Raw genomic sequence first — 26,895 nt, 5'->3', positions numbered from 1 at the left:
GTGTGTGTGTGTGTGTGTGTGTGTGTGTGTGTGTGTGTGTGTGTGTGTGTGTGTGTGTGTGTGTGTGTGTGTGTGTGTGTGGGGGGGGGTCTGTGGAGCAGAATGTTATGTTTCACTTTAGAAAAACAAAAATCAGAAATTAGAAGTCCATACATAAGTCTGTGTTTTCTCCTCCCTTGGAAGGGGCAGCAGGTTTCACAGGGCTGCAGTTACTCAGCCACGGCACTGGGAAGGCTGATTAACCACTCTCCCCTCCCCCCTTAATTTAGCCGCTGGACGATGACGGCGTTGAGGAGGTTGGCCTGCTCCAGCGTCTGACTCTCGTCCGACAGCTCCTTGTTGGGGAAGGTAGTCATGAGAACAAACTCTCTGGCAGCCATGGCAGGCCGGGCCCCCACCACAAATTGGCGCAGGTCAGACACCCTGAGGGATACAGCAACAGGAATCATCGGTTTTAATTATGTTTGTGTGTGATAGAGCTGGGCGATATGGAGAAATTCAAAACAGCACAATATTTTTTGACCAAATACCTCGATATCGAGGCGATATTGTCGGGGTTGAGAAATGGTGCTTTCACGAAATATTAACACAATGAGATTTTTGATAAGTAATCATCAGTAATGTGGATACAATGAGTTCAGTTGGTAAAGGAAAACAGAAGAACAGCTGGAACAGTCTGGTAAGTTTACAAATGACTTTACTGTAATGTAGCCTTTAAAACCAGGAAAAGACACACACTTCATATTACGATATCCAAAATCTAAGACGATATCTAGCCTCATATCACGATATCGATATCATATGAACATATTGCCCAGCCCTTGTGTGTGACAGGATGAAATGTGGTCAACATTAGCTGATCCAAAAAAATTAATAACTTGGAGATTGGTTTTCTTACAAGTATTAAACATTTTATCCACTGATTTATGGACGTTTATTTGCAATGGACATATATAATATCCTCAGAAAGTGTAAGTCACACTGAATCTAAATCGTGTTTGAGTTATGATTCAGACGAGTTTGACTTTTGTCGTAAATTGTAAAAAATCGGGCACAAAAATTCCAAAATACGCATTTACCCCCCAAAACAAGACAAGTCAAACTCTGGCCCACTGGACCATCTGCTGTGGCACCCCCTACTGGCTATCAGAGACCGGCGGCGGGTCCCAAGAGCTCAGGAAAACAGATTTGGAATGAAGAACATTACACAGTGCTGCTTATCCTAGAGCTGATTCCACAGAGAAATGCACATTGTTTGCCGGAGCGGCTGACAGTTTTCTTGGGGCGTATCTTCGGAGGGAATTGCTTAAGGTGTAGGAGTACACAGTAAGTCAGTAGTAGGCTGTACAGTGGTGTTGCATGTTAAGTTCTTTGGGGTCCTTCTGTAAGTAATTTAGGGGTACAATGGTTCTGGAGAAAGCTACAAGCAGCAAAACCACAGGCCAAGGACCAAATCGGCCCATTCCAAGCAGGCCCATTTTGAACGGGCATTGCACTAGTTGGTCTAATTCTGTGTCTCAAACACAGTCTTTCACGTTTCATGTTACTTGCTCGAGTTTGACCACTGGATCATATTGGGATATTCTGTGTTTTTTCGCATTACTCGCTCCGGTGTAGAGCTTTTTTTTCAAAAAGTTATTGGTCAAAATAACCACTATTCCCGCTTTGTACCTGCTGTGAACGTCCCAGATACGTCAGAAAACCAAAACATAGGGCGCCTGGGTAGCTCACCTGGTAGAGCAGGCGGCCATATATAGAGTTTACTCCTCGACGCAGCGACCGCAGGTTCGACTCCGCCCTGCAGCCTTTTGCTGCATGTCATTCCCCCTCTCTCTCCCCTTTCATGTCATCAGCTGTCCCATATAAATAAAAGGCCTAAAATGCCCAAGAAATAATCTTATCTTAAAAATAAATAAATACAAATTGTGTCTGGGTTCATAACATCATCCGGAGGCTTACACAGCCCGGTGAATTTAACTTGGACTCTCACCGGGTACACATCTATGAGGCCTTTTAGGTTCAATAACTGGGAAACACGTAGTTTTCAGTCTAAACACATGTAGGTCTATTGTCTTAAATAGGCCAGTAAACATGTATACAGACCTGCAGAAACTCAAACTGTAGCTGTCTAATCTAGGTTAGTGTGCATGCTACCTTCAAATTGAAAAGAGCTAATCAATTACCTGTGGGTATAGTTGAACCTTTGGACCAGCCTGCTCCCATCAGCCAGTCGGATTTGAATGTTGGTGACAGGCTGGGAGGAGTCGAGGGACACAGAGGTGCTGGCTTGGGCCTCACTTGCTGCCTGGTCTTGCTGGGAGGTGGCCGGAGCGGAAACCAACTCTGGGGTGGCACTAGGGTCGGATGAAAACGGATGATAATTTACACTGTATCGATACATTGTCAAATTCTGGTCATACTATACTGAGGCAGTCAGCTGAGACAATCTGTAAAATTCAATATAGTGTAGTATATTTGCCATCTCAACATCTGATAGGATGTTACACCACTTTTTGGCATCAAGGGTCCAAAGAACAAGAGTAAAGCTGGCACTGATTTTGTTTGCAATTGTATCTTGTATCTTCATCGTCTGCACTTGATTTATCTGATTTCCTCCTCTACCAGCGGAACTGTTTTCCTGCTCCAGTTTGGATCTTTTTCTTCTCATTTCAACCATTTACTATTAATTCATCGTTTGATGTTTGTTTAGCTTCATAAGTATAACTTTCTCTGCCTTTAAAAGGAACACGCCGACTTATTGGGACTTTAGCTTATTCACCGTATCCCCCAGAGTTAGATAAGTCCATACATACCCTTCTCATCTCTGTGCGTGTTGTAACTCTGTCTGACGCACCCACCGCTAGCCTAGCTTAGCCCAGATCCTGGAGGTAACTGGCTCCAACTAGCCTACTGCTCCCAATAAGTGACAAAATAACGCCAACATTTTCCTATTTACATGCTGTGATTTGTATAGTCACAGTGTGTACAAATAACAAGGTCACATGAGACACAGACGTCTTCTAACCGTATACTAACTGGGAACTATATTCTCAGAAGGCGAAGCAGTGCTACTTGGGCGGAGTGATTAAGCGAACTCCAGACGAACTCTCTGCTCCTCACCAAGGGGCTTCTCAGGAGCTGCGAGCAAATCACTCCGCAGAAGTAGCAGTGCTTTGGCTTCTGAGAATATAGTTTTTTGTCACTTATTGGGAGCAGTAGGCTAGATGGAGCCGGTTACCTCCAGGATCTGTGCTAAGCTAGGCTAGCACTGGGTGCATCAGACAGAGTTAAGGCACGAACGGAGATGAGAAGGGTATGTATGGACTTGTCTAACTCTGGGGGATACGGGGAATAAGCTTAAGTCCCAGTAAGTCTGCATGTTTCTTTAAGTTGTAGGTTTACAACGTATTTGTTTAGGTTATAAATATATATGTAACTTTTTGCACTTTAATACACATTGCTCTTTTTTTTTTAACCTTGTTTTAAAAGCACTTAATAACCTTTTTTGTAAGTAAGTAAGTCTATTATGAAATGACCTTGTTTTGAAAAGTGCTATGTACAGGTAAGTCTATTATCAGTAAGTTTATTATTATTATTAAGAAACACTTAATCCTTTAATTTAAACGGGCTGCGTCAAGGAGTAAACCTCAATATATGGGTGTGCGCTCTACCAGGTGAGCTACCCATGCGCCCGATTTCTTGTATTTTCTGTATGTGTGCTGAGTGTCTTATATTTTGCTGCTGTAGCACTGAAATTTCCCAATTTGGGATCAATAAAGTCTATCTAATCTAATCTATTCATGAAATCTATTCATGTAGAACAAGTAAGAAGGTTTACCAGCCTTCAGTTAGACCTTGCATTGAATTCAGTTGCTGGTTTTTGATCGGTAACATTTTGCTGAGGAGAAACGATACAGAAAACATGTTAAATAACACAACAAGACTTTGCATCAATCTCACCTTCCCAACTTCTGTCCTTCGCCTCCAAAGGCCCTGAAGGCCACCTTGGGTTTGGAGAAGTCCTCGTCCCTGTGGTCCTCCATGTCTAGGTTGACCTGGCCCCCTCGAGAACGCTGCCTCAGCTCGAGGGGAATCTCCCTGCAAGGGGACAATCAACAGGGTGGAAATTTAGCTCTCAACGCCTCTGTACAGATTTACATTTCAACACTAAGGACACCTATTACGAATCTATATGTAACTCACTAAGTTAACAGACTATTCTTACCCCCTTCTGATTGCCTCAAGGAAGTTGGCATTTCCAGGATCGTTGTAGTTTCTGAGCTCACCATTATCCAGACTGAAACCCGTCTTCCACAGCTTCAGCACCACGTGTACCTAACATACACACACGCACACACATCATGACAGAGGTCAGACTTCCATATGGTTATTCCCCTACAGTTAGTGCTGGTAAAAATTTAATAAATCTTTTCATACTGGGTCGGTAGGGGTGCATGATATATCGACTCAATATCGTTATCGCGATATCACGTTGCGCAATATTATATTGAAAGTGCGATAAGTATGCAATATTTTGTTTATATTGTGGAGCGCTGCGTCCCGTCCGTTGGCTGTGTGGCTTAGTTGTGTTTGATTTAGAGCTCGCTTGAAACGCTATAATGATCCTGTTTCATTGGCCAGTTACCGTGACACTTGCACGTTAGTGCACGTCAGCGCACGGGGCCACTACGTGACAAACCCTATGGGGCGTACCATGTGTGCATATTTCAACAGAGTGACAGTGTAAGTGAAGAAATAGATAGAGACAACTAAACGGAACAAATCAGAGAAGAGAAAGAAAAGTTGTGTCCTGTTCTCTTTATATATTTTATACTGTACCACTAATAAAACATGTCCTGTTCTGTAGACATGGTCCTTATTTATTCATTCATTCATGTTGGACCAGTCCAATATGACTGAAAAAAACTTAAATTTGTTGATGCGTTTCCCCATAATTTATGTAATTTTACATATGTTTAAAAATATCGAAATAAATATCGATATCGAAATATTCATAATCGATATCGCAATATCACATTTGTCAATATCGTGCAACCCTAGTCGTTACTGATACTTAGCATTACAAAGAAATAGCCACAGCCTCGCACTTGCTCACTGCCCGCGACACTTCCTGTACATGCCGAACCGCTGCCCGTTAGGGTTGGGTACTGAAACGCGGTGCCAATAGAGCACCGGTTCCGACGTTAACGGTAGTAACGAGACCGAATAAGAATGAAAATATCAGTTCCTCATTTCGGTGCCTGACTTTTTTTTATTTTCAGAAGTATCGCTGCACGGGACGCTACGTTACCGTTAGCTAGTAGCTGGATTAAACACAACGGTTACAATGCTGACAGCTTATGTTAAGCGGTGTAAAGTGTGACTGTGTTTCCCTGTAGAGGATTCCAACACCGGGACCTAACAGTCTGACTGCAGCTGCTGCCGTTGTCGGAAAAACACACAGACGGTGCGTTCACTTGAAACTCGCCAGCCTTGTGGTGCATTTTAAGTTATTGTAAAATACCCTTTTCCCATCTGGTGCTTGTTTTTGTCGTTTACCAGCAATTTACTGGTGAAATAAGTCATCGTTATAAGTTATTGTTATTACATTATTAATCAATCATTTAATTTTGACCATATGGCCGTGGCAATAAACAAGCCGTTCTTGTTATATTTTATATAATATACATTATAAATATATTATATATATATTTCGGTTTAGGCACCGTTAAGGCACCAGCACCATTTTAAAAGAATCGTTTTAGAACCGGTATAAGAAAAAATCCAAACGATACCCAACCCTGAGTATGAATCTGTAAAAATCATTTTGTCGGTAAACAGTTAAATGTTAACATCCCCATCAAAAAATACAGTAAGCAGTAGAGCTGGGCAATATATCGATATTATATCGATATCGTGATATGAGACTAGATATCGTCTTAGATTCTGGATATCGTAATATCGTGATATGACATAAGTGTTGTCTTTTCCTGGTTTTAGAGGCTGCATTACAGTAAAGCGCTGTACTTTTCTGAACTTACCAGACTGTTCTAGCTGTTCTATTATTTGCCTTTCCCCCACTTAGACATTATGTCCACATTACTGATGATTATTTATCTGAAATAGAAGTGTGAAGATATTTTGTTAAAGCACCAATTGTCAACCCTAGAATATCGCCGCAATATCGATATCGAGGTATTTGGTCAAGAATTTGGTGATATCTGATTTTCTCCATACTGCCCAGCCCTAGTAAGCAGAGAATTAGGTTGACTGATCACTTGCTCTATTGGCTAAAGAGCCACCTAGAGGGCTTGACTAGTACCAATGATCCCAGAAACAAAGCAGGAAGTGCAACAAAAAGAGGAGGATCCTTCAGGATCTGTACTCACATCCTGCTGGCTTTTGGAGCCACGCTTCTCTCCGGCCACATAGGCTGACTGCTCCTCTGGAGCGGCGCCTAGCTTGTAGCCTCCACCGATGAAGGCCTAAGTGGTGAGAGGAGACAGTAAAAACAAATTAGAGACAACAGACTCACCAAGAGGATGACGAATTACAAACACAAAAAGAAGCTGATGAAACTGCTGACCCACCTGTTGGAGCAGTAACAAATCCCTCTCCCATCCGCCTGAGCTTTCCGACACCGCCAGGAATAAGAGGCAGGAAAAGCGAACACTAAACTACTGTAAGCCATTTTATTGATCCTGAAATATTCATATTAAAAAAATATATAATTTCCTCACAATTTAGTGGGATTTCTTAATTTATACCTCTGGACCACCCGTGAAGCACAGACAGGCCTGGATTGGACCCAGCTTGGCTGACCGAGAAAACGACGGTTTATGGGTCAAACCAGCCGCCGCTAATATTGAGACAGACACCTACGGAGCAGAAGTCTAGGCAAGTAGAGCAGACGTATTAACTTAAACGTGAAGCAATGTCTTGAAAATGAATTGAAATGAAATGATTGTTTGTAGTTTTTCGAGCACTGGCCAGATAGAGCAACAGGCTGATTGTATTTACTGGCCTGACGTAACTTTTTACTGGCCCCAGGCCAAGCCATCAGGTGATCTCTATTGTTGGACCCTGCATAAACACATAAATGGTGATGACATGGCTAAAAAAAGTCATACCCACAAAGCTGGCTGGGAGTGAGGGAAGCTTTTGCTGACGCAACAGCACAAAACACAACGTTAGAGATTGTTATGTTACTATGGGTAAGTGTAAAGATATTTGGTTACACTTTACTTGAAGGTATCTACATAAGAGTGACATGACGCTGTCATGAACGTGTCATAAACATTATAAACAAGTCATAAACGTTGATGACATAACGCTTCTTTTAGTAGTAGTAGTAGTAGTCATTCGGTTTTTGTCATGGCAAGTTAGGGTTAGGGTTAGAGTTAGGATTAGGGTTCATGTGTCATGACAGCGTCATGTCACTCTTATGTAGATACCTTCAAGTAAAGTGTTACCAAATATTTTTTGGCCAGTGTTGAACTGTGGAGAAATGAGTCGCCGGGCAGCCACAGTCTGGGTAATTAATGGGAAACATCTTTTGAGTTTCACCTTACCTTGGCTTTGCTGTGCTCTCCTGGCCCTCTCCCAGGCCGGTCCAGAGGCACAGCCCCATGTTCCCTCGCCCCCTTGAACAAATCCTCCACCACTTCATTGGGGCTCTTCTTCTTGGGAGGCCCAACAATCTGCTGCCCACTGCGCTCTGATCCCCCCGCAAAAAACCTGGCAGGGTGTCAATGAAAGATAGTAAGTCATTCTTCCACAATGTAAGTGAACCAGCAAACAAAAAGGTGCAACAATTTGTAAAAAAAGCACACTGAACAACAAAGTTCACTGAATCTCACACTGTGCGAGATGGGTCTAATAAAGTCTTGGGTTTCCCACAGAATGACGCTAATGTGCTCAAAGGGCTGGGCGATAATTCAATATGATAATGTTTTGTCTTTCAATGGAATCGTATCATGATATCCAATAATGTCATTTAAAAACAGGAACTATATACCTATGCCGTAGATATCTACGGCTCAAGTCCCGTTAAACCCACTGTGTTGACCATAAACCCGGCTTCACACTCGGAAACGATGCGAACAGACTTGAAAATTGCCTGGGCTACACATTTCACCACAATAAACACGAACCCTACATTTGGGGCCTTTGCCATTTCCCAGTTTGTGCATCCTGGATTCGACTCCTCGCGTCTTGGTCCCGCCCACAGGAGATTCGAGCCGAGGAAGAGCCCCGAGGAGAGAGGAGTCGAGGCAACAGCCACTTAAACACAAGAGATCTCTGCCCTCCGAGCCGTCATTAAAAGCAACGTCAATTAACTATGACGAGCAGCACCACTGCATCAGCTGTCTTTCGTTCTGTCATAAGCTGCATTTTAGGATCTCTGTCAGAGGAGCAGAAGGGTTCACGACGATTTCTATATACATTTACTTTAAATTCAATTCACAACGTGGATGAGAATGTATGGGGGGGTCATACATTTTTATTTGTTGTATTTAACACACACACACACACACACACTTGTATGACAAGAACTAAACTAACTAAACAAATATAAAGGATAGGCATATATTATATAAACACTATCTGCGTGGATGGGCTCTTTATCCGAATAAGCTTAACATCTACCACCTTCCACCCACCTGAATGAATTATTTTCTCCGATTTAGAGACCCGCATGGACCCAGGCAGTCCCTGCAGGCTCCGTTGCTTTTTAAATGATGTAGCCTATTGTATTATTGTATTTAAGGGTTTTTCTTTACTTTAATGATTAGAGATGCTGTTTGTAAAAGTTTCCATGCGCGCAGAAATGCCACTGCAGCTGATATCGTTGGATATTTAAGCAACAAAACTAACTGTAGTTATAAACCGGACAGAGTGAACAGAACTAGACCTTTAGATTCTGAAATAATCCTAATGAAGTTAAATTGACGTTTCTCGAGCGTCTCTCGGCCGATCTTACAAATGAAGCCGTCTGTCCGACAGCAGCTCTGCTATGTTCACATTTAGAGAACGTTAATAATATTTTCCTCCTTGATTGTGCATTATTCCACCCACCCGCTATTAACAAGAATAATAATAATTTGTAAGATCTGACCGGCCCAATCCGTAATGTTAGATTAACCACGGAGCATATTATCGCTCTCTCTCTCCTCCTCTCACTCTGGCACGCCTCTGTTTACATGCAGCGGGTAAAAAGTATTCCGCGAGGATACATCAGTGTACCCTCGATTTTAACTCCTCGAAGGAGCCTCCTCGATGCTCAATCCTCGATGTGCATTTTAGGAATTGGGACGTCCTTAAACATGGCGCGCTGAGAGTGATTTCTGGGTCACAAACCGGAGGATGGAGGAGTCGAGGAGGTACAAATTTTGGAAATGGGAAAGGCCCATTGTTTTGTCAAGATTTGTCATAATTTCATTGTGCACATGTGCACGTCAGGTATGTGTGCTGCATTAACTCATAAACTCTGCTTACTGTCAGTTACCTGGCAGGAGAGGATCGAAAAACACACAAAGAAATAAGTCCTCAATACTAAACACACAAGTAAACATTTCAGCCATCATGTACTGCAAAACATAACTGGGTGTAATGTAAATATATATGACATTATAACTGACACTAGATAGTAGAGTTGAGCTGGATACTCTGAAACGAGTATCCGGTACGGATAAAGCACTTTTGCCGAGTACGAGTATTATACGAGTAATACGAGTCAATATCTGTGCTCGGATTGAATAAAAATCCTCATTGGGTAGCTGACTGTGTCTGCGTTCTGTGATAGGCTAGTCGTCACAGCGCCCCTCCCCTACACACATACAGATTTATTGTGTTGCTGTGTCCCGCTCTGCTCACTCACACAGAACATCTCTCTCTCTCTCTCTCTCAGGTTCGCCGGTCTTTTCCGTTAACGTTTAGGGTTTCTTCAGCTTCAGGTTTGTTTTTTACTTCAGTTTGTAGTACTTACTTATTAACCAGTAGAGTTCTGGTAAACGTGGGGTTTGTTCAGACGTGATGCTTGGCAGAATGCGACTCGCGTGTCGGAGATTTTTTTTCTTTTTTAAACCGTCAGCTGGCTCTAAACAGATCTGAAAAACAGCGTCGGACTATTTGATCCGTAGAACACAGTCCCCCCCGCCCCCCTCTCCCTCTCCCTCTGTCTTATTCACTCACACACACACACACACACACACACCTGGTGTGGAAATAAAAAAAAAAATACACCGATCATAAAGAAAATTAAAAGTAAAAAAAAAGAAAGTAATGTTGAGTATGAAAACTCTTGTTCATTACATTTTACTTCATAATTGCAACCGCATGTGTTGTATTCATTGTTGCAAAACTTGTATATAGTTTGTTATTGTGATCAAAACCATTGATCTGAAGCTCAATGCTGATGCTGTCATGTAAATAGTTTTCTAATCAGCAATAAATATAACAATTTCTGATCAACCCATATCAATTGCATGCTTAAAATAACATACCGGTTAAAGCCCCACCCATTTCAAGACAACCCGACCCACTTCCGGGTTAAATCACACCCACTTCCGGGTTAGGCCCCACCCAGTCCGAGTACAGATACAGATAGATAATTCATATGGTTAACAGATACAGATACAGATACAGATAATGCTGTACTCGCTCATCCCTACTAGATAGCATAAGTACCAGGGCTCAACAATAAGTATTGCCTGATATTCCGAGTTAAGTAAAATGCCACATTGGGCTAGTAAAAAAGAATTAAACACATCGGATCGACACCGATTGGCGGAACAACCTTTCAGTTGAAATGCTTTGGAAACTGCTATTTATTGTAGAATGAGTATTTCACTCACATTTGCCACCAAAATAAATTATCTACAAGCACAGTTTGCAATTGTACGACCATCGTTTTTCCTAGCGCACCACGCTGTCCCACTGGTCTCCCTCCTCCCCGCCGTTACTTCGCTGGGAGGAGAGTGGAAGGGAGCTTCAAAAACGGCCGTCTCCGCAGCTCCTGTCCTCACAGCGTAGCAGCTGAGCTGTTCCAGACACCATGGCCACTTTCAGAGTCAGAGGTGAGATGATGGAGAAACAGAACTGGAAAATGCTCCTGCTTCCCTGAAGTCACTGGTGTGGCAACATTTTGCTTTCCCAGAGATAGGGCCTTCTGTGCTGCTGCCCCACGTCTGTGGAATGCCCTCCCTGACACCTCAATCCACTGACTGTTTTAAAAAAGGCCTTAAGACATTTCTTTTTAGCAAAGCTTTTGGTCCCCTTTAGAATTTTTTTTCTTTTTTGTTTCTTTTCTTTGTTGTATTTTAAACTGCTTATCTTTTGTGTTTCTTGTGTATCTGTAGCACTTTGAGATCTTTGATGAAAAGTGCATTATAAATTAAATGTATTATTATTTATTATTATTTGTCTCAGACATTTTTTTCTCCCTTTTTGCCGTGGTATTGAAAGAGTTAAATGTACTGTTTTTTTATACTATTGTATCAAACTTTAAAACTCTGGTATCTAAGATTGCCTTATTTTTTCATCTGGCACTGTAAAAGTGAGTGAAACATTCGCTAAAGATGGATAAACAGACAAAACTGGAAAGAAAATTACCTTTGGCCTTCCTCCTCATCACTCTCTTCCTCTGCCTCATGCATCAGATCTCTGAAGGATGTCACTCTGGGCTGAGTGCTGATGATAAAGACAAATGCAGGGTTGTTGCACTCTATAGCAATTGTATATCACGAAATTATACTGATGAACAACTGAGTCTTTAAGGCGTACTGCTGTGAACACAGCTATGTAGAATTACAGCCAATTATGGACGTTGAACTGCAGTTCATAAGTGTGACAATACATTTTCCTATTTATGGTATAAATAAAAACAGTAGCAGGGTGTAAACATTACCTTGGCCCAGCAGACCGGGACACTGAGGAGCCTCCCTCAGGTTGAGGAAGCGTCACTATGTCGTCATCGGCTCCATCCTCAAAGAAACTGGCGAGTGCAAGCTGGGAGGAGGCGAAATAATGTCACAAAGAAACCCTGCCAGACAGCTTATCGACGGCAACTAACTAACTAACAAGTGTCATGTTTTACTGATGACTTTTCAGACAACATCTCAGTTAGGAGCTAGATAACTTGACTCCGTCCACATCTGAGGTTGCTGTGTCTTTTCATCTGAAAACAATATTGACACTAGGAGTGGGCATCGAGAACAAATTCCTACTTGGAATCGTTTCAAAAATTGCGATTCCAGTGGAATCGTTTCTTTATTGAACTCGTTTGGAGGATTTGGATATGATCATGGGTTCCAAATTTAACATGAGCAAGTTTGGGTTTCCGTAGCGGCCAGGTGCTTGTTGTTTTGCAGCCATGGAGCACGGTAAGCGGCGCTCTAGTGTGGCTTTGTTTTACATTGAAAAAGCCCGGTAAAACAGCAACCCACCATTGAATCAAAATTTAACTTTTCTTTTATTTGTGAAATAAGCATGTGACACGTTTTAACTCCACCCCTTATAGAATCGGAATCGAGAATCGATAAGAACCGGAATCGAAAGGAATAATTGCAATTGGAATCAGAATTGTTAAAATCTAAACGATTCCCAACCCTTATTGCCACCAGAGTATCCCAGCTGTTAGCTAGATGTATTGTCTCTTTCTCTATTAACGTACAACAATGGAAGCGCTAGCCGAGGGAGAAAACACGAATCACAACACTCATTCCGTTTCACTTTCTTTATGTGGGTCTACAAATAGAGTGGATAGGCGTTCGTTTACATTTTCCTAAACACAAACTTCAACGGGGCAACTGATACTGCAACTTCAGAAGCTAACCAATGGTCTTTACAAGGTTAACTAACATCAATCTAGCTTTAAAACGGCCTTAACGTTGACGTTAACTCGTTACGGGCTAACGCTAGCTAGCCAGCTCAATGGACTCACGGCAGACTGGCGTAACGTTAATGGCAACCTGCTTTGTGACGAGACATCAGGAATGGGCCTTTTAGTAACAGTGGCTGTAGCTGATAACTTGCTGTAAACAGCCGTGTAGTTTGGTGACAGAGACTGGTCAGGCCATTGTCAAAGGGTGACTTGCACAAATTACCGGCAACACAGGCTAACGTTAGCCCGCAAGCTATTCGTCAAACACATGTCATGTCATCGCTGTTTCCTTTTGATTTCCCATCGTGCAGTACACTGTGACTCAACGGAAAAACGCAGAAAAGACGTACCTGCAAATTCCAGCCGGCGGACTCCAGGAAAAACCGGGCCCTCTCCTCATCCACATCAGTAACAGCTACGAATTCCCTCACAGACTCCTCTTGGCTCGCCATTTTGATTTGCTCCTTCACAGACTCGTCCGCCTCCACCTGGGGAAACAAGCAACAGATGATGGTTCCTATCTGGTTCCAAACCAACGACTGCAACGACAGAGACAACACAGTCTTCTTCGAATGAAATAAACAGGCTAACTTTCAGTTTAAACTGCGTGTATTATTTAGGATTTAGGATGCGGGACTATATTTAATCTTAAAATATTAAACAGTCAGTTTCATTTTGATCATCACTCTTTGTACTGTGCTGTACTGCGTAGTGCTAACATTGCTTTGACCACTAGGTGGTAATGTATCCACAGGGTACACAAAACTACAGTAGCCTAGTAGCCCTGTCTGTGTGCATGTATGGTTTGGAACAAAGGTCTTAACTATTGACCAAGGGATCACAGAGGAAGATGTGCCAGTATGTCTGGATGCATAGGACTACATAAAACTTACTTTTCTGTATGTTTTGTGGGCATATATGTTTTACACAAGGGATGGTGAAGAGCCAATAATGTGTAGCTTTGTATTACAACTAAATTATGTAACAAATGACAACACTGGTTAGCACCTTTGCTTGGGTTATTGTCCAGTTGATAATGGCTAATAGTATTGATGCTGCTAATCCACTCAAAAATATAACTAATTTATTTATAGTTTTATCATCTACTTTCACTATCTACCGAGTCTGTTTTCTCTAATGATTTCTAGGTTCTGTTTCATTGAGTCTGAGGCTGCTTATAGACATTACTATGGTTTTATCTCATCTCATTAATCTGATCCGATACAATCCCATTAAGATGTGACACCTCAGTGTGAATCCACAGAGCTTCTTATACAGCAATACGATCTTAATTTGCATTTCATCACACTTTGTTTAAAGCTCCTATCTCTAGTTGGTCTTCTAGGGCAAGACTACTGCTGATTGCGTGTGGGACACCTCACCTTTGACAAAACTGTTCTAGCAGACATGTGCCTCTGATTTCAGTAATAAGCAGATGGAGAGAATTTTCCCATGGGAGATACCTTTTGTACCCCCGCTAACGTGTCTATTGGCGGGCTGGTCATCAGATGGCACAAAGTAATGTAGGCTTACTAGACAGATTGAGAGTGTCGTAATTGTTTCTTGGGGGGGGGTTGTTTGATCTTCAAGGCTAATTAATCTGTAGCAAAATGAAAAAAAACGTGTTGTCACCTCACCTCGTGAAGCACAACCCCCATCTCTCCTCAGATGCAGACAAACAACATGCTAAAAACCAGCGAAAAATGCAGTGTATTACACTGAGGAGGTTTAAATGGCGGTAATCATATATTGTTTCCCCTTTGGATGTTTTTAGCTTCAGGGTCTGTAGGATGAGGCAACAGCACCCAGATACAGGGCAAGAGAGTGAAAGAGACAACGAAGACAATGGCAAGAAGAGAACTATGTTTAAACCTACAGATAGACACTTTAGGAGCAAGAAAAGGTGTGTATGTTAGAGAAATTGAGAAAGGAACGAGACAAAGCACTAAAAGCAAAAGTGACAATCCGGAAATAGGTATTGTGCAGCAACTGTGTACCTGAAGCCTGTCGCACACTAATACTGTAAGTTAGGAGAAAGGACAAAACACAACAGTCACAGTAAGACATCCATAACCCAGGTGACGGGTTGACAGCATTAAATGTCGCCTCAGGAAACCCTGAAGGCATATGTGTGTGGATGTATGTGTCTAGGCCTACTTTATCTTCCCACGAGGCTGGTGTTGTTGTAGTGTAATATTACAACCAGTGTAGAGTTACAATAGGTTAGAAGCAGACAGTAGACACTAACATGTCATCAGGTCAATTTAAATTTCAGAACCAGAAGACAAGTGTCCTGAGACACGGCAAGATACATGCAGACATTAAAGACAGGAACCGATTTGGCGTGAGCCAAAAATGCCGCCATCGCGGTTTTAGCGTAAAGCGCGAAAGGTCCGCAAGTTGTCGCACGCTTGGTCGTGCACTTCCAAATCTTTGTAACATTCAGACATGACTGCCACAAATACTGATAAAAGCAAATTAAGAATTACATTAAGAAGTAAAATAATGAATTAATTTTTTTCTGTTAATAAGCCTGTCTCAGGATTTTAGAAAGATGTCCAATTCATTTTTTAAATACTTTAAAAGTAGGAGTTCTCAGAAATCTACAGGTATTGTTTACAGGATATTCAACCTTTCAACCTTCGTTTTCGTCATAAAACATTTGTTGTTATATATTAAATATTTAACTCCTTTCTTTACAGCGATTGCTTAAAGGCGATAAATTATGTCCATGAATGTTTGATATGAGATATCAGTTTACAGTGAATAACAATTCCTTCCAGTCATTGAGGAGTTGCATGTTTGGTGTATGACGTTTTTCCAGTAACACTTGTTGACTCAATGAATATTTTGTTTGTTCGCCCCATGGCGTTTCATTTTCTAACCCTAACCCATCAAACTGGATTAACAGGAACTCTTGTAGTTGCTTAAATAATGGGGAGATCTTGATTTATAAATACTGCAAATATTAACCTTTCGTCTGCATTTGCCAACGTCCCACTGTTTTTACCACATCTACCTGCATCAAAACAGGGTTGACAGCATTAAATGTCGTCTCAGAAAACCCTGAAGGCATATGTGTGTGGATGTATGTGTGTAGGCCTACTTTATCTTCCCACGAGGCTGGTGTTGTTGTAGTGTAATATTACAATTACAATAGGTTAGAAGCAGACAGTAGACACTAACATGTCATCAGGTCAATTTAAATTGACCTGATGACAAGTCCGAACACGCAAGATAAAGTGCAGACATTAAAGACAGCACCATCTTGCGTGATTTGCAAATAGCTGCCATGGCCAAATGTGACATTGACGAGCAGTGCAACTCCAAGTTAGGAAGGTTTTAACTTTTATGTGTGTCTAAAACCGCTAGAAACACACAATGCGCGTCGCAAGAGAGGAGCGCAAGCCAGGTCCGCCGTACCATAGGAGAATAATGGTTTTGCTGGCGACTTGTTTCAAGCAACGCGTCACAGTGTGATTGGGGCCTTAGCCAGGTTAGCTGTTACCTCCTACTTCCAGTCTCTATGCTAAGCTAATCGCCTCCAGCCCCATAGTTAGTGCACACGTGTAAAATAAGGGTCTTTCCCAAAATTACAAATGCAAATACAAGTAGTAGAAAACAGTTTAATCATATGGAGAGAGAAAAAATCTTCTAAAAAACATACCTTTTAAACTCTGTCTAAAAGCCCTACTGCAGTACAGTTATGTGATTATGGCTTAAAGCTACATTGTGTAAGAATTTCTCCCATCTAGCGGTGAAACTGTATATTACAACCAACTGAATATTACTTTCTAGCCCTTCCTCCTATGGTGGCCAAACCCGAAATTAGCTCTCTCCATCGTTTACACGCAGCTGTTCTAGCCACTCCAATATTCAATTCAATTCAATTCAATTTCAATTCAATTCAATTTTATTTATAGTATCAAATCATAACAAGAGATATCTCGAGACACTTTACAGATAGAGTAGGTCTAGACCAAACTCTGTAGTTTACGAAGCCCCAACTATTACAGTGGTTGCCTCAAGAGCAAGCATTAGCAGTAGCTATTGCGACAGTGGCAAGGAAAAACTCCCTTTTTTTGTTAGGAAGAAACCTCGGACAGACCCAGACTCTTGGTAGGCGGTGTCTGACGGCACCAGTTGGGGGAGTGGTGAATGGTGGCAATAATAGTCATAATAAAGATAGTGAAGCAGTGATCACAATGGTAGTCATAGTAGTTCATGTCATAGTAGGGCACAGCAGGGCGTTACGGGGTGTAGTGTGGCACAGCAGCCTGGGTGGACGCGGTTGGACGCGGCAGGACGCAGTCGGACACTGCGGGGAAACGCAGAGCGTAGCAGGGTGTAGTAAGTCCATAGCGTCAGCTGCACCCAGGACCCCGGTGTAGGTGCCACCCAATTCCAAGGCGATGTTCTGGGTGAAGAAGAAGCAAAGGGACTCCGGGGAGAAAACTCCCCAGAGCTAGGTTAGTAACAGGCATTTCTGGGACTAAGATGCACACAAAAGGAGACAAGTGAAAAGAGAGAAGAGGGAGCGGCTCATTGTGTCCTTGGAAGGAGCTTCCCACAGCAGTCTAGAGTTATAATAGCGTAACTAAGAGAGGCAGGCTAAAGAGAGGGGCCCTGGACCGGGCTCGTACTCTCCCCTGCCGGAACGGGCTTGTACTTCCTGCCTCCCTCTACTCTACTCTACTATGCTGCAACTCCTCACTCCCTAACTATAAGCTTTATCAAAGATGATGGTTTTCAGTTTATTCTTAAATGTGGCGACGGTGTCAGCCCCCCGAACCCAAGTTGGGAGCTGGTTCCACAGGAGAGGAGCCTGGTAGCTGAAGGCTCTGGCTCCGATTCTACTTTTAGAGACTCTAGGAACCACAAGTAGCTCTGAGTTCTGGGAGCGCAGTGCTCTAGTGGGACAATAAGGTACTAAAAGCTCTTCTATGTATGATGGTGCTTGACCATTTAGTGCTTTGTAGGTCAGGAGAAGGATTTTAAATTCAATCCTGGATTTTACAGGAAGCCAATGCAGAGAAGCTAATACAGGAGAAATGTGATCTCTTTTGTTAGTTCTTGTCAGAACACGTGCTGCAGCATTCTGGATCAGCTGGAGGGTCTTGAGGGACTTATTTGAGCAGCCTGATAGTAAAGAATTACAGTAGTCCAGCCGGGAAGTTACGAATGCATGGACTAGTTTTTCAGCATCGTTTTGCGAGAGGATGTTCCTGATTTTGGCAATGTTACGAAGATGGAAAAAGGCTGTTCTTGAGGTTTGTTTTAAGTGGGCGTTAAAGGATAGATCCTGGTCAAAAATGACTCCTAGATTTCTGACAGTAGTGCTGGAGGCCAGGGCAATACCATCTAGGGTAGCTATATATTTAGATAATGAAGTTCGGTGGTGCTTGGGTCCCAGCACAATAACTTCCGTTTTGTTTGAGTTCAACATCAGAAAATTGTGGGTCATCCAGGATTTTATATCTTTAATGCACGCTTGAAGTTTAGCTAACTGACCGCTTTCGTCTGGCTTGATTGACAGATATAATTGGGTGTCGTCTGCGTAACAGTGAAAGTTAATTGAGTGTTTCCTAATAATATTGCCTAGAGGAAGCATATATAAAGAGAATAGAATTGGTCCAAGCACTGAGCCTTGAGGAACGCCATGGCTAACTTTAGCGTATTTGGATGGTTTATCGTTAATATTAACAAATTGGGATCGCTCAGAAAAATAGGACTTAAACCAGCTTAGTGCGATTCCTTTAATGCCAACTAAATGTTCCAGTCTCTGTAAGAGGATGGTATGGTCAATAGTGTCGAATGCAGCACTAAGATCTAATAAGACAAGTACGGAGACAAGTCCTTTGTCAGCAGCAGTTAGAAGGTCGTTAGTGATTTTCACCAGTGCCGTCTCTGTGCTATGATGCATTCTAAATCCTGACTGAAAGTCTTCAAATAGACTATTTCTATGCAGAAAGTCACACAATTGATTAGCGACTACCTTCTCAAGGATTTTGGAGAGAAACGGGAGGTTAGATATAGGTCTATAGTTGGCTAAGACCTCAGGGTCGAGGGTGGGTTTTTTCAGAATAGGTTTTATCACAGCTACTTTAAAAGACTGCGGTACGTGACCCGTTAATAAGGACATATTGATCGTATCTAGTAATGTGGTGTTGACCACGGGTAGTGCTTCTTTAAGTAGCTTCGTTGGAATGGGGTCTAAGAGACAGGTAGTTGGCTTAGCTGAAGAGACCCTTAACATTAATTGTTGGAGGTCTAAAGGATAAAAGCCATCTAAATAAGTATCAGGTCTTATCGTTCTCTCTAGCCCTCCTGCGCCCAATGGTGAGTCGTTGGAAGCTGTGGGCAGAAGGTGATGAATTTTTTCTCTAATTGTTATAATTTTATCATTAAAAAGGTCATGAAGTCATCACTGCTCAGAGCTATAGGAATAGATGGCTCAATAGAGCTGTGACTATCTGTCAGCCTGGCTACAGTGCTGAAAAGAAACCTTGGGTTGTTCTTATTTTCTTCTATTAGTGTTGAGTAATAGTCTGATCTGGCATTTCTGAGGGCCCTCCTATAATTTTTTAGACTATCTTGCCAATCCACACGAGATTCTTCCAGTTTGGTGGAACGCCATTTACTTTCAAGTTTTCGTGAGATTTGTTTTAATTTGCGAGTTTGGGAGTTATACCAAGGTGCTAGTTTCCTTTCCTTCATCATCTTCTTTTTGAGAGGAGCAACCGAGTCTAAAGTAGTCCGTAGGCAGGCCGTAGCAGCGTCTACAAAGTTATCAAGTTGGGAGGGACTAGAGTTAACATAACAGTCCTCTGTTATATTAAGGCATGACATTGAGTTAAGTGCTGTTGGAATAGCTTCCTTAAATTTAGCTATAGCACTGTCAGATAAGCATCTAGTGTAGAAACTTTTATTTAATTTCGTATAGTCTGGTAGTAGGAATTCGAAAGTTATTAAAAAATGGTCTGATAATAAAGGATTCTGCGGAAATACTATTAAATCGTCAATTTTGATGCCATATTCTAGCACAAGGTCGAGGGTGTGGTTAAAACAGTGCGTGGCCTTATGCACCCTCTGACTGAAACCAATAGAATCTAGCAGTGAATTGAAAGCAGTACTAAGGCTATTGCTCTCAATGTCCACATGGATATTAAAATCACCTACAATAAGTACTTTGTCTGATTGAAGGACTACGCATGATAAAAACTCTGAGAATTCAGATAAAAACTCAGAATATGGACCTGGTGCTCGGTAAACAACAACGAATATAATTGGCTGTACTGTTTTCCATGTTGGGTGTTGAAGATTAAGAACAAGGCTTTCAAACGAGTTATAATTTAGTTTAGGTTTAGGATTAATTAACAGGCTCGAGTCAAATATGGCTGCAACTCCCCCTCCTCGGCCTGAGCCTCGTGGAATTTGGGTATTATTATGACTGGGAGGAGTGGCTTCGTTTAAACTAACATATTCGTCATGGCCCAGCCAGGTTTCGGTGAGGCAGAATAAATCAATGTGGTTATCTGATATCAATTCGTTTACCAATAATGCTTTCGATGACAGAGATCTAATATTTAATAGTCCACATTTGATTTTCCTATTCTGTTCTATCGTTGCAGTGGTTGTTTTAATTCCAATTAGGTTGTTTAGTATAGCACCTCTTTTGTTAGCGTTTGGTTTAAACGGTCTCAGTCGGGGGACAGACACGGTGGTTATGGGATTATGAATGGGTGATTGCTCTGAAGGGAGCACAGAGGGGCGTGTAGCGCTGTATCTCTGATTATTGACTTTGGGAGAGTGTGTCTGGTCAGTGTGCTTGTGGGAGTGTTTACGGGATGTAAACAGTCAATCAGAGGTCTGGGTATGCAGGGCGTGGTGCAAATTTCCACGTAGCATCTGGCTTCCGCGTGTATTGGGATGAATCCCATCCCTGCTGAACAGGGAGCCACGTTCCCAAAACATATTAACTTTGGTCTTGTTGCTTTGCCTGTCGCGATGTCGTTTTAATTCTCTTTTTCGCTTACCTGTCGAGTAATCTCCCCCTTGCATTCCTCCCCCTTGCCTTAGGTGTAAGAGGGCGAAATGCGGAGGTATGTCCCTCTTTGGCTAATGTATTTTAAAGATGGAGGCGCTACATGGCTGCCGTTATTCAAGCGAGTCACTCGTATGTATTCTGAATGATTCTGAATGTTAGATTCAACGCTTACGAGAATACTTTGATTAGTTGGTGGAAGTAATTACACATGAATGAGTACATATTTGTGAAAGAACATTTTTTTTTTGGTAAGAATCAACTCAAAAAATTACACAATGTAGGTTTAAGATTTGAAAATCCAACTTGTTTCAAAATGTAAGAAAATGAGAGCACATCTTGCGTGAGTATCCAGATTATCTAACCTCTTGCACTTTGAGATTAGAAGAAAAACACACTCCTGTTCTAAGATACCTCATGCAGCCTAGCACGATTATTTACGTAACCTTGAGCCAACCTGCAGAAGGTCAATGACCATCAGAGCGTCGTGACAGTCAGGTGAAATGACGGCTCATAAAAGTGAAGCTGTTGGAGAAGGTTGATTAGGACAAACATCCATAAACCCCTTAGACCTGAGAATATCCCACCACCTCCCTGTCCCCCTACCCCTCTAAATTACATACACACAAGTTGTCCCTCAGGCAACGGTACCATGTCGTAAAAGAGGAACACAGCATCGTTTATGACTCCTGACAGTTAGTTAGTAAAGGCTGGGTCTCACCTATAGAGCTGCCAACATCAATCGATTAATCAGTTAGTTGTCAACTATTCAATGAATCGCCTACTATTCTGATAATCGATTAATCTGTTTTTCTAGTTTCTTCACTCCACTATGGCAGCAAACTGAATATGTGTTTTACAGACCAAACAACTAATAGATAAATCAAGAAAATAATCGACAGATAAATCGATAGTTGCAGCCCTAGTCTCACCCCACCACAATCATAGCTTGTCAGTTTCAGGAAAGCATCTAACCTTTTGACCAAAGGGCACTTTAGAATAATACTTTATGGAAAGCAAAGGGGGAGTGAGGACACATAGGAGCCTCATTATATTAAGTCAAGTTTATCTCTTGCTTATATTTTGGGGCAATGGTGGCTGAGAGGGTAAAGAGCAAACTTGTGACCTGGAGGTCATGGGTTCAATCCCCAGACCGACAGGATAAAATCTGGGTGGGGAAAGTGAAAGAGCAGCGCTTGTCCCTCCCTCATCACCACCACTGAGGTGCTCTTGAGCAAAGTCCTTAACCCCAACCGCTTCAGTGGATGGCTCAGTGGCCATCAGATCAGACTGTGTGTTGTACTGGGCAGCTTCCAGATATGTAAAAGTGTTCTTTACACGCTAAACCTGGTCCCCTTTGCTGTTTGACTTGTTATTCTCCTCTTGTTTGTCCTCCTCCTGCTGCAGGAGTGTCAAGCAGAACAATATATATCTCCCTTGCCTCGAGGCAGGCAGTAAGAGTGACAATGCTGTCTGAGGGGTCAAGGCTCTCTGTTAACTTAACTACCTTGCTAAAGGTCAACAGTGTCACAAACCACTGGTTCTTTAGAGAGGAATCCCAAAACCAGACTGCACACATGGGTGATGCTGGGCTTTACGTGTAAAAGAACAACAAATGTTTGACAATAACTCCTAATCCAATTGGCTATCTGTGTGGCCTCATAATTAAATGTGTATCATGACCTATAGTCTTTAATTTGATTTTCCTTGCAACACAACTTTGTGAGTTTTCTTCTCCAAAAACAGATCATCATATTTATTCTTTCACTTTACCACAGAATTTGTAGCCAACGGGCTGTTATGATCTCTGTGTTATATGTAGTCACAAGGAGCCAGAGGATTCTTAGACACCCCGTGTTTTGATACTTATTCTGCTTTTATCAATGTCATCTACACCGGTGCTTTAGTCTGTTGAAACCACTAGTGCTTTCACAATGTTACATCGGTATTTCCCTTTGGGAGAACCTTTTAGACCACCAGACAAACCCAACCATTGAAGTCCAGGTGAAGTCAGCTCCAATAATGGCTGCCCTGAGGGTCACTGTCAACGTGGGGCTTTGTTCCCACCCATCAAAAGCCTAACCATAATTACAAACTGTCAGAACTATTTCTTAGGATCTGGCTGACATAATATGACTGGGGACATAGCTTACATCATTCTGTAATGGGTTAAACATGCGGAAAGTAATTTATGACAAAGGGGCCCTAGAAGAAGGTGGTTGTGGTGGTTCAACCTTCATGTGATGTTATCATAGACCAATCATATCTGCAGTAACAACAACCAAAGAGTCTTGAAAACAGATTAGAACAGCCTGGTCGCACAGAATTCCGTGAAATGATCACGAATTGTTAACAGTGCATTACGTGGTGGTGGCACGGAATGTGTGAAAAATACATGTGGCCACCACGGAAAACAATGCCAATGTAAAGTCAATAAGAAGATGACGTAGCATTAAGAGCGACTACGGTAGTGAGTACTATGTAAGGCCAAAATTCCACATAAGGAGGTTGGTTGGGGTGGTGGATGGGTCAAACACATGACTTTCACCCAGGAGACTGGGGTTCGTGTCCCGCATGTCAAGTTTTCTAAAGTCACTTTCTTCTTTTCTGTCCCGTTCTTCCCGCGTGTCACGGAACCGTAAGCCCACCCATGACCTTTTCCTTAACTTAAGGGGCTGTGTTTATTTAACGGAATTCTTCCGTGGGCCCATCACGGAATGTTTTGCGATTCCGTGAAACTGCCACAGATTTTGAGTTAAAGGGCCGTGTTCATTTCATGGAATTCTGTGAGATCAGGTTGGTTTAGAAACAAGATGGGAGAACCAAAGAGCTGCAGGTTGTGTTGTTTTTTGACTAAGATGAATTCCTGATTTATAAACTGATTCACACACTTGACTAGATGAGCGGTAGCTATTTGCATCTCAAAACAGGATGACATCAATTTACAGTGGTAGGAGAAGTACTCAGATCTTTCATCTTACCACAGTGTACAAATACTACATTACAAGTAAAAGTCCTGCATTCAAAACTTTAATTAAAGGTGCCCTGCAGAGTTTTGTCTAAACAAACAAAAGTTACGTTCACATTCTACCACTACTCTCAACGACATCAGGACGATACGTCTGATTATGCGGCACAGGTTCTGGTTTAGGCTTAATGGACTTTTGGATTTGTAGCTACAGTTCATTCCTGTGTTGCATTAGTCACCTTTTGATTTCAAGTTTATTTTAATTTGAATTCATAATAATAATAATAAAAAAATCATTGGCTTTCCATGCTGCAACTTTACTGTTTCGGTTTACTCTCACAGCTCTCATCAGCGTTGTTTCCGAGACACAGACACAGTTAGCGACTAGCTGGTGAACGTAGTGGACCATTTAGAAGCTAAAGAACCAGATACTTCCCTCAAGAGTTGGTAGAGACCAAAACAGAGCTGAAAAGAGAATGAATGTTAGACTAAAGCGTGATTTATGTTCCTGCGGAGGCTCCACGCAGAACTTTCGCCGTAGCCAGGTAAGTGGCCTGAAGTTTATACTTGTGCGTTTGTGTGTGCATTGATCGCTTTAAGACAATAGCAGATCCGGCATGTGTGTGTGTGTGTGTGTGTGTGTGTGTGTGTGTGTGTGTGTGGTAGTAGCGAGTGAGAGAGTGACGGCGATTAGAGCGAGTACTGACTCTAGAGAGAGTGAGAGAAACAAAGTGTCTCCCCTGTGCTTTCTGACCACGGTGGGAAATCTGTAGCAGAAAAAAATTAACCGTCTCGGGAAATGCAACGCTACCAAGCCACGGCCGAGCGACGTGTAGTTACATTTTTCGAGAGGTGCACATCAGGCTACGGTGTAGTCTCCGCGTCTCCACGTACCTACGTGCGTAGCCACGGCGTAGATTTAACGCAGAAGCATAAATCACGCTTTACATTTGTTAGTTGGCCAGAAAAACAACTCTAAATTAATTCTATTGTGGCTCTATATCTGCTAGATGTGTAATTGGTAATTGTTTACTAAAATATTTGCCATATCCACTTAAAAGAGGCCAAAAATGATGCAGGTGTAAGTACAGTACTTTAATAAATATACCAAATACTTTCCATCACAATAACCCAACGCTGTAGACAAATTATATCTACATTCTCAATCATCTCTGTGAGTTTTCCCTTGAGTTACACAGGGCAGGGCAGACATCCACTTATATTACATATCTACTTCTATCTCTGTGTGTTATGCTTTAGCCCATGAGGCCGTACAGTGAGGGGAAGAGAAACAGTCTGGTATCAACAGGAAGAAGGAAAGAGGAAGCGATTTATTATCTCTGTTGCCATTCTACTGTTTAACTAGCCCATTAGCTTTGCCTGAAAAGGTGCTTCTCTGCACGTGCACATACTTGAAAACTGTCAGTCTGCCTGTCTCTCTCTCCAAAAAACCAGAGCCAGCTCCATTTCTATCTCCATGGCAGCAGACAATCCTCTGATACAGTTGGCAGGACCAGACAGGAGCCACTGACCTACATATGACAAGAGTATATCCACTGTAAATTACCTTGGATTAAATGGTCTGCATATTGTAGCAGATCATAGAGTATATAGATCATCATAGCAGCAGTGAGGTTGCTCTTATACAGGCTGCAGGCACTACAACGCTGTGAAGCGGGCAATTGAAAAGGATCCAATCCATTCTCTTATTACCCAGCAGGCAGCCATAAATCTGGACATGGCCCTCTGCTTTCTCCACTGCCAGAGAGAGATTTACTACAACCAGCAAGCTGCCTCCCAATTCCTCTCGATGTCCTCTTCCTTTATATTCACACCTTTGTCTCTTCCTTTCTCCCTTTTCCTGACTACATTTCCTCTTTTTAATCTGTGCATTCTTATCCCTCCACATCCCAGTGTCACTCAGGGTCAAGCACCCACCACTCCCTCCTTGTAACTGAGGGACACACACACACACACTGACACAGCAGCGAAAAAGTTTTAATTAAAGCCACAATGATTTACAGCTGACAGACCAGCTGCAAATGAAGGCAGTGAATGATGTAGAGGGAAATAATCAATGTAGTTTATTAAATAGAAAATATAGCCTACTGAATGTGCTGTCTTGTGCACTTTCAAGTCTAAATCAGGTAACGTGGATAGAGGGCCACTCTATGTAATTTGTGTTTAATTGACTCGTTTACAGTGGACAGAGCATATGTGTGAATTTAACTCTTGAATAAAGAATGTTTTAATATATTTAGCTCATGTGCATTAAAGGGTTTCATCAGGTTTATAACATCTTCTGGTGCAAGCAGCTAATGAAACACAACATCTGAGACAATAGTGAGAATAGACAATAGTGAGCTTTAGTGGTGCTGGTAGGCGGACTTTGCTACCTTTAGACAAAGCTAGGTTAGCCGTTTCCCCCTGTTCCCAGTCTGTGTGCTAAGCTAAGGTAACCATCTGCTGGCCATAACCACATCTCACACAGACAGATATGAGAGTGTAATCAATCCTAATAATAGGTGTACTTCTCAAAGTGTCAAAATGTTCCTTTACTTTGAAAATTGAGACAGAAAGCTGAACCGAGTTTTCTTTTTAATCTTGGACTGAACAGAGAGTGTACTTGATTATTGAATAGAGACAAATGACAATACTAGCTTGGTATGCACTTCATATTTTTCTGAGACATAGAACAAACTGATTGGACACAATTGCACCAAATTAAGCAATACTGCTTTTGACAGGAATATTTGAATACACCGTGTTATAAAACTTACATTTTGTGCTTTGTTGCAGGGAATTACCAGCAATAACCGTCAAGAGAGACACAAAATAAATGTAGTAAGGGCCACATGTGTCCATTTAAATAGCATCTAATCTCACTCAATGCATACACTCTTGAACTTAAAAAGAGAGTCAATGAGCCTGTGTAATCATCAGTGCAATAAAGCCCCAGGCGCTGTGTGCTGCAGTTAATGGCTACTAAACCTAAATCAA

General features: G+C 42.0%; 1 protein-coding gene across 1 annotated transcript in view; it reads right to left on the bottom strand.

Annotated features, from left to right (window-relative positions):
- The window catches only part of nsfl1c (NSFL1 (p97) cofactor (p47)), a 14,410-nt gene extending 905 nt beyond the window's left edge, over positions 1-13,505 (bottom strand). Inside the window, exons 1-10 of the mRNA XM_031286694.2 lie at positions 13,234-13,505; positions 11,909-12,009; positions 11,614-11,691; positions 7,572-7,737; positions 6,390-6,485; positions 4,226-4,335; positions 3,961-4,098; positions 2,184-2,354; positions 82-423; positions 1-9 (exon numbers count right to left, since the gene is read on the bottom strand). The exon at positions 1-9 is cut by the window's left edge and continues 905 nt beyond it. Coding sequence (XP_031142554.1) covers positions 261-423; positions 2,184-2,354; positions 3,961-4,098; positions 4,226-4,335; positions 6,390-6,485; positions 7,572-7,737; positions 11,614-11,691; positions 11,909-12,009; positions 13,234-13,335 — 1,125 coding nt within the window. The 5' untranslated portion in view covers positions 13,336-13,505 and the 3' untranslated portion in view covers positions 1-9; positions 82-260. The remainder of the gene's footprint in view (positions 10-81; positions 424-2,183; positions 2,355-3,960; positions 4,099-4,225; positions 4,336-6,389; positions 6,486-7,571; positions 7,738-11,613; positions 11,692-11,908; positions 12,010-13,233) is intronic.
- Positions 13,506-26,895: the final 13,390 nt, after the last annotated feature.

The sequence above is a fragment of the Sander lucioperca genome, chromosome 12 (genome assembly GCF_008315115.2).
Source record: "Sander lucioperca isolate FBNREF2018 chromosome 12, SLUC_FBN_1.2, whole genome shotgun sequence".
NCBI classification, from domain to species: Eukaryota; Metazoa; Chordata; class Actinopteri; order Perciformes; family Percidae; genus Sander; species Sander lucioperca.
This window is presented reverse-complemented; position numbering and strand designations above follow the sequence as displayed.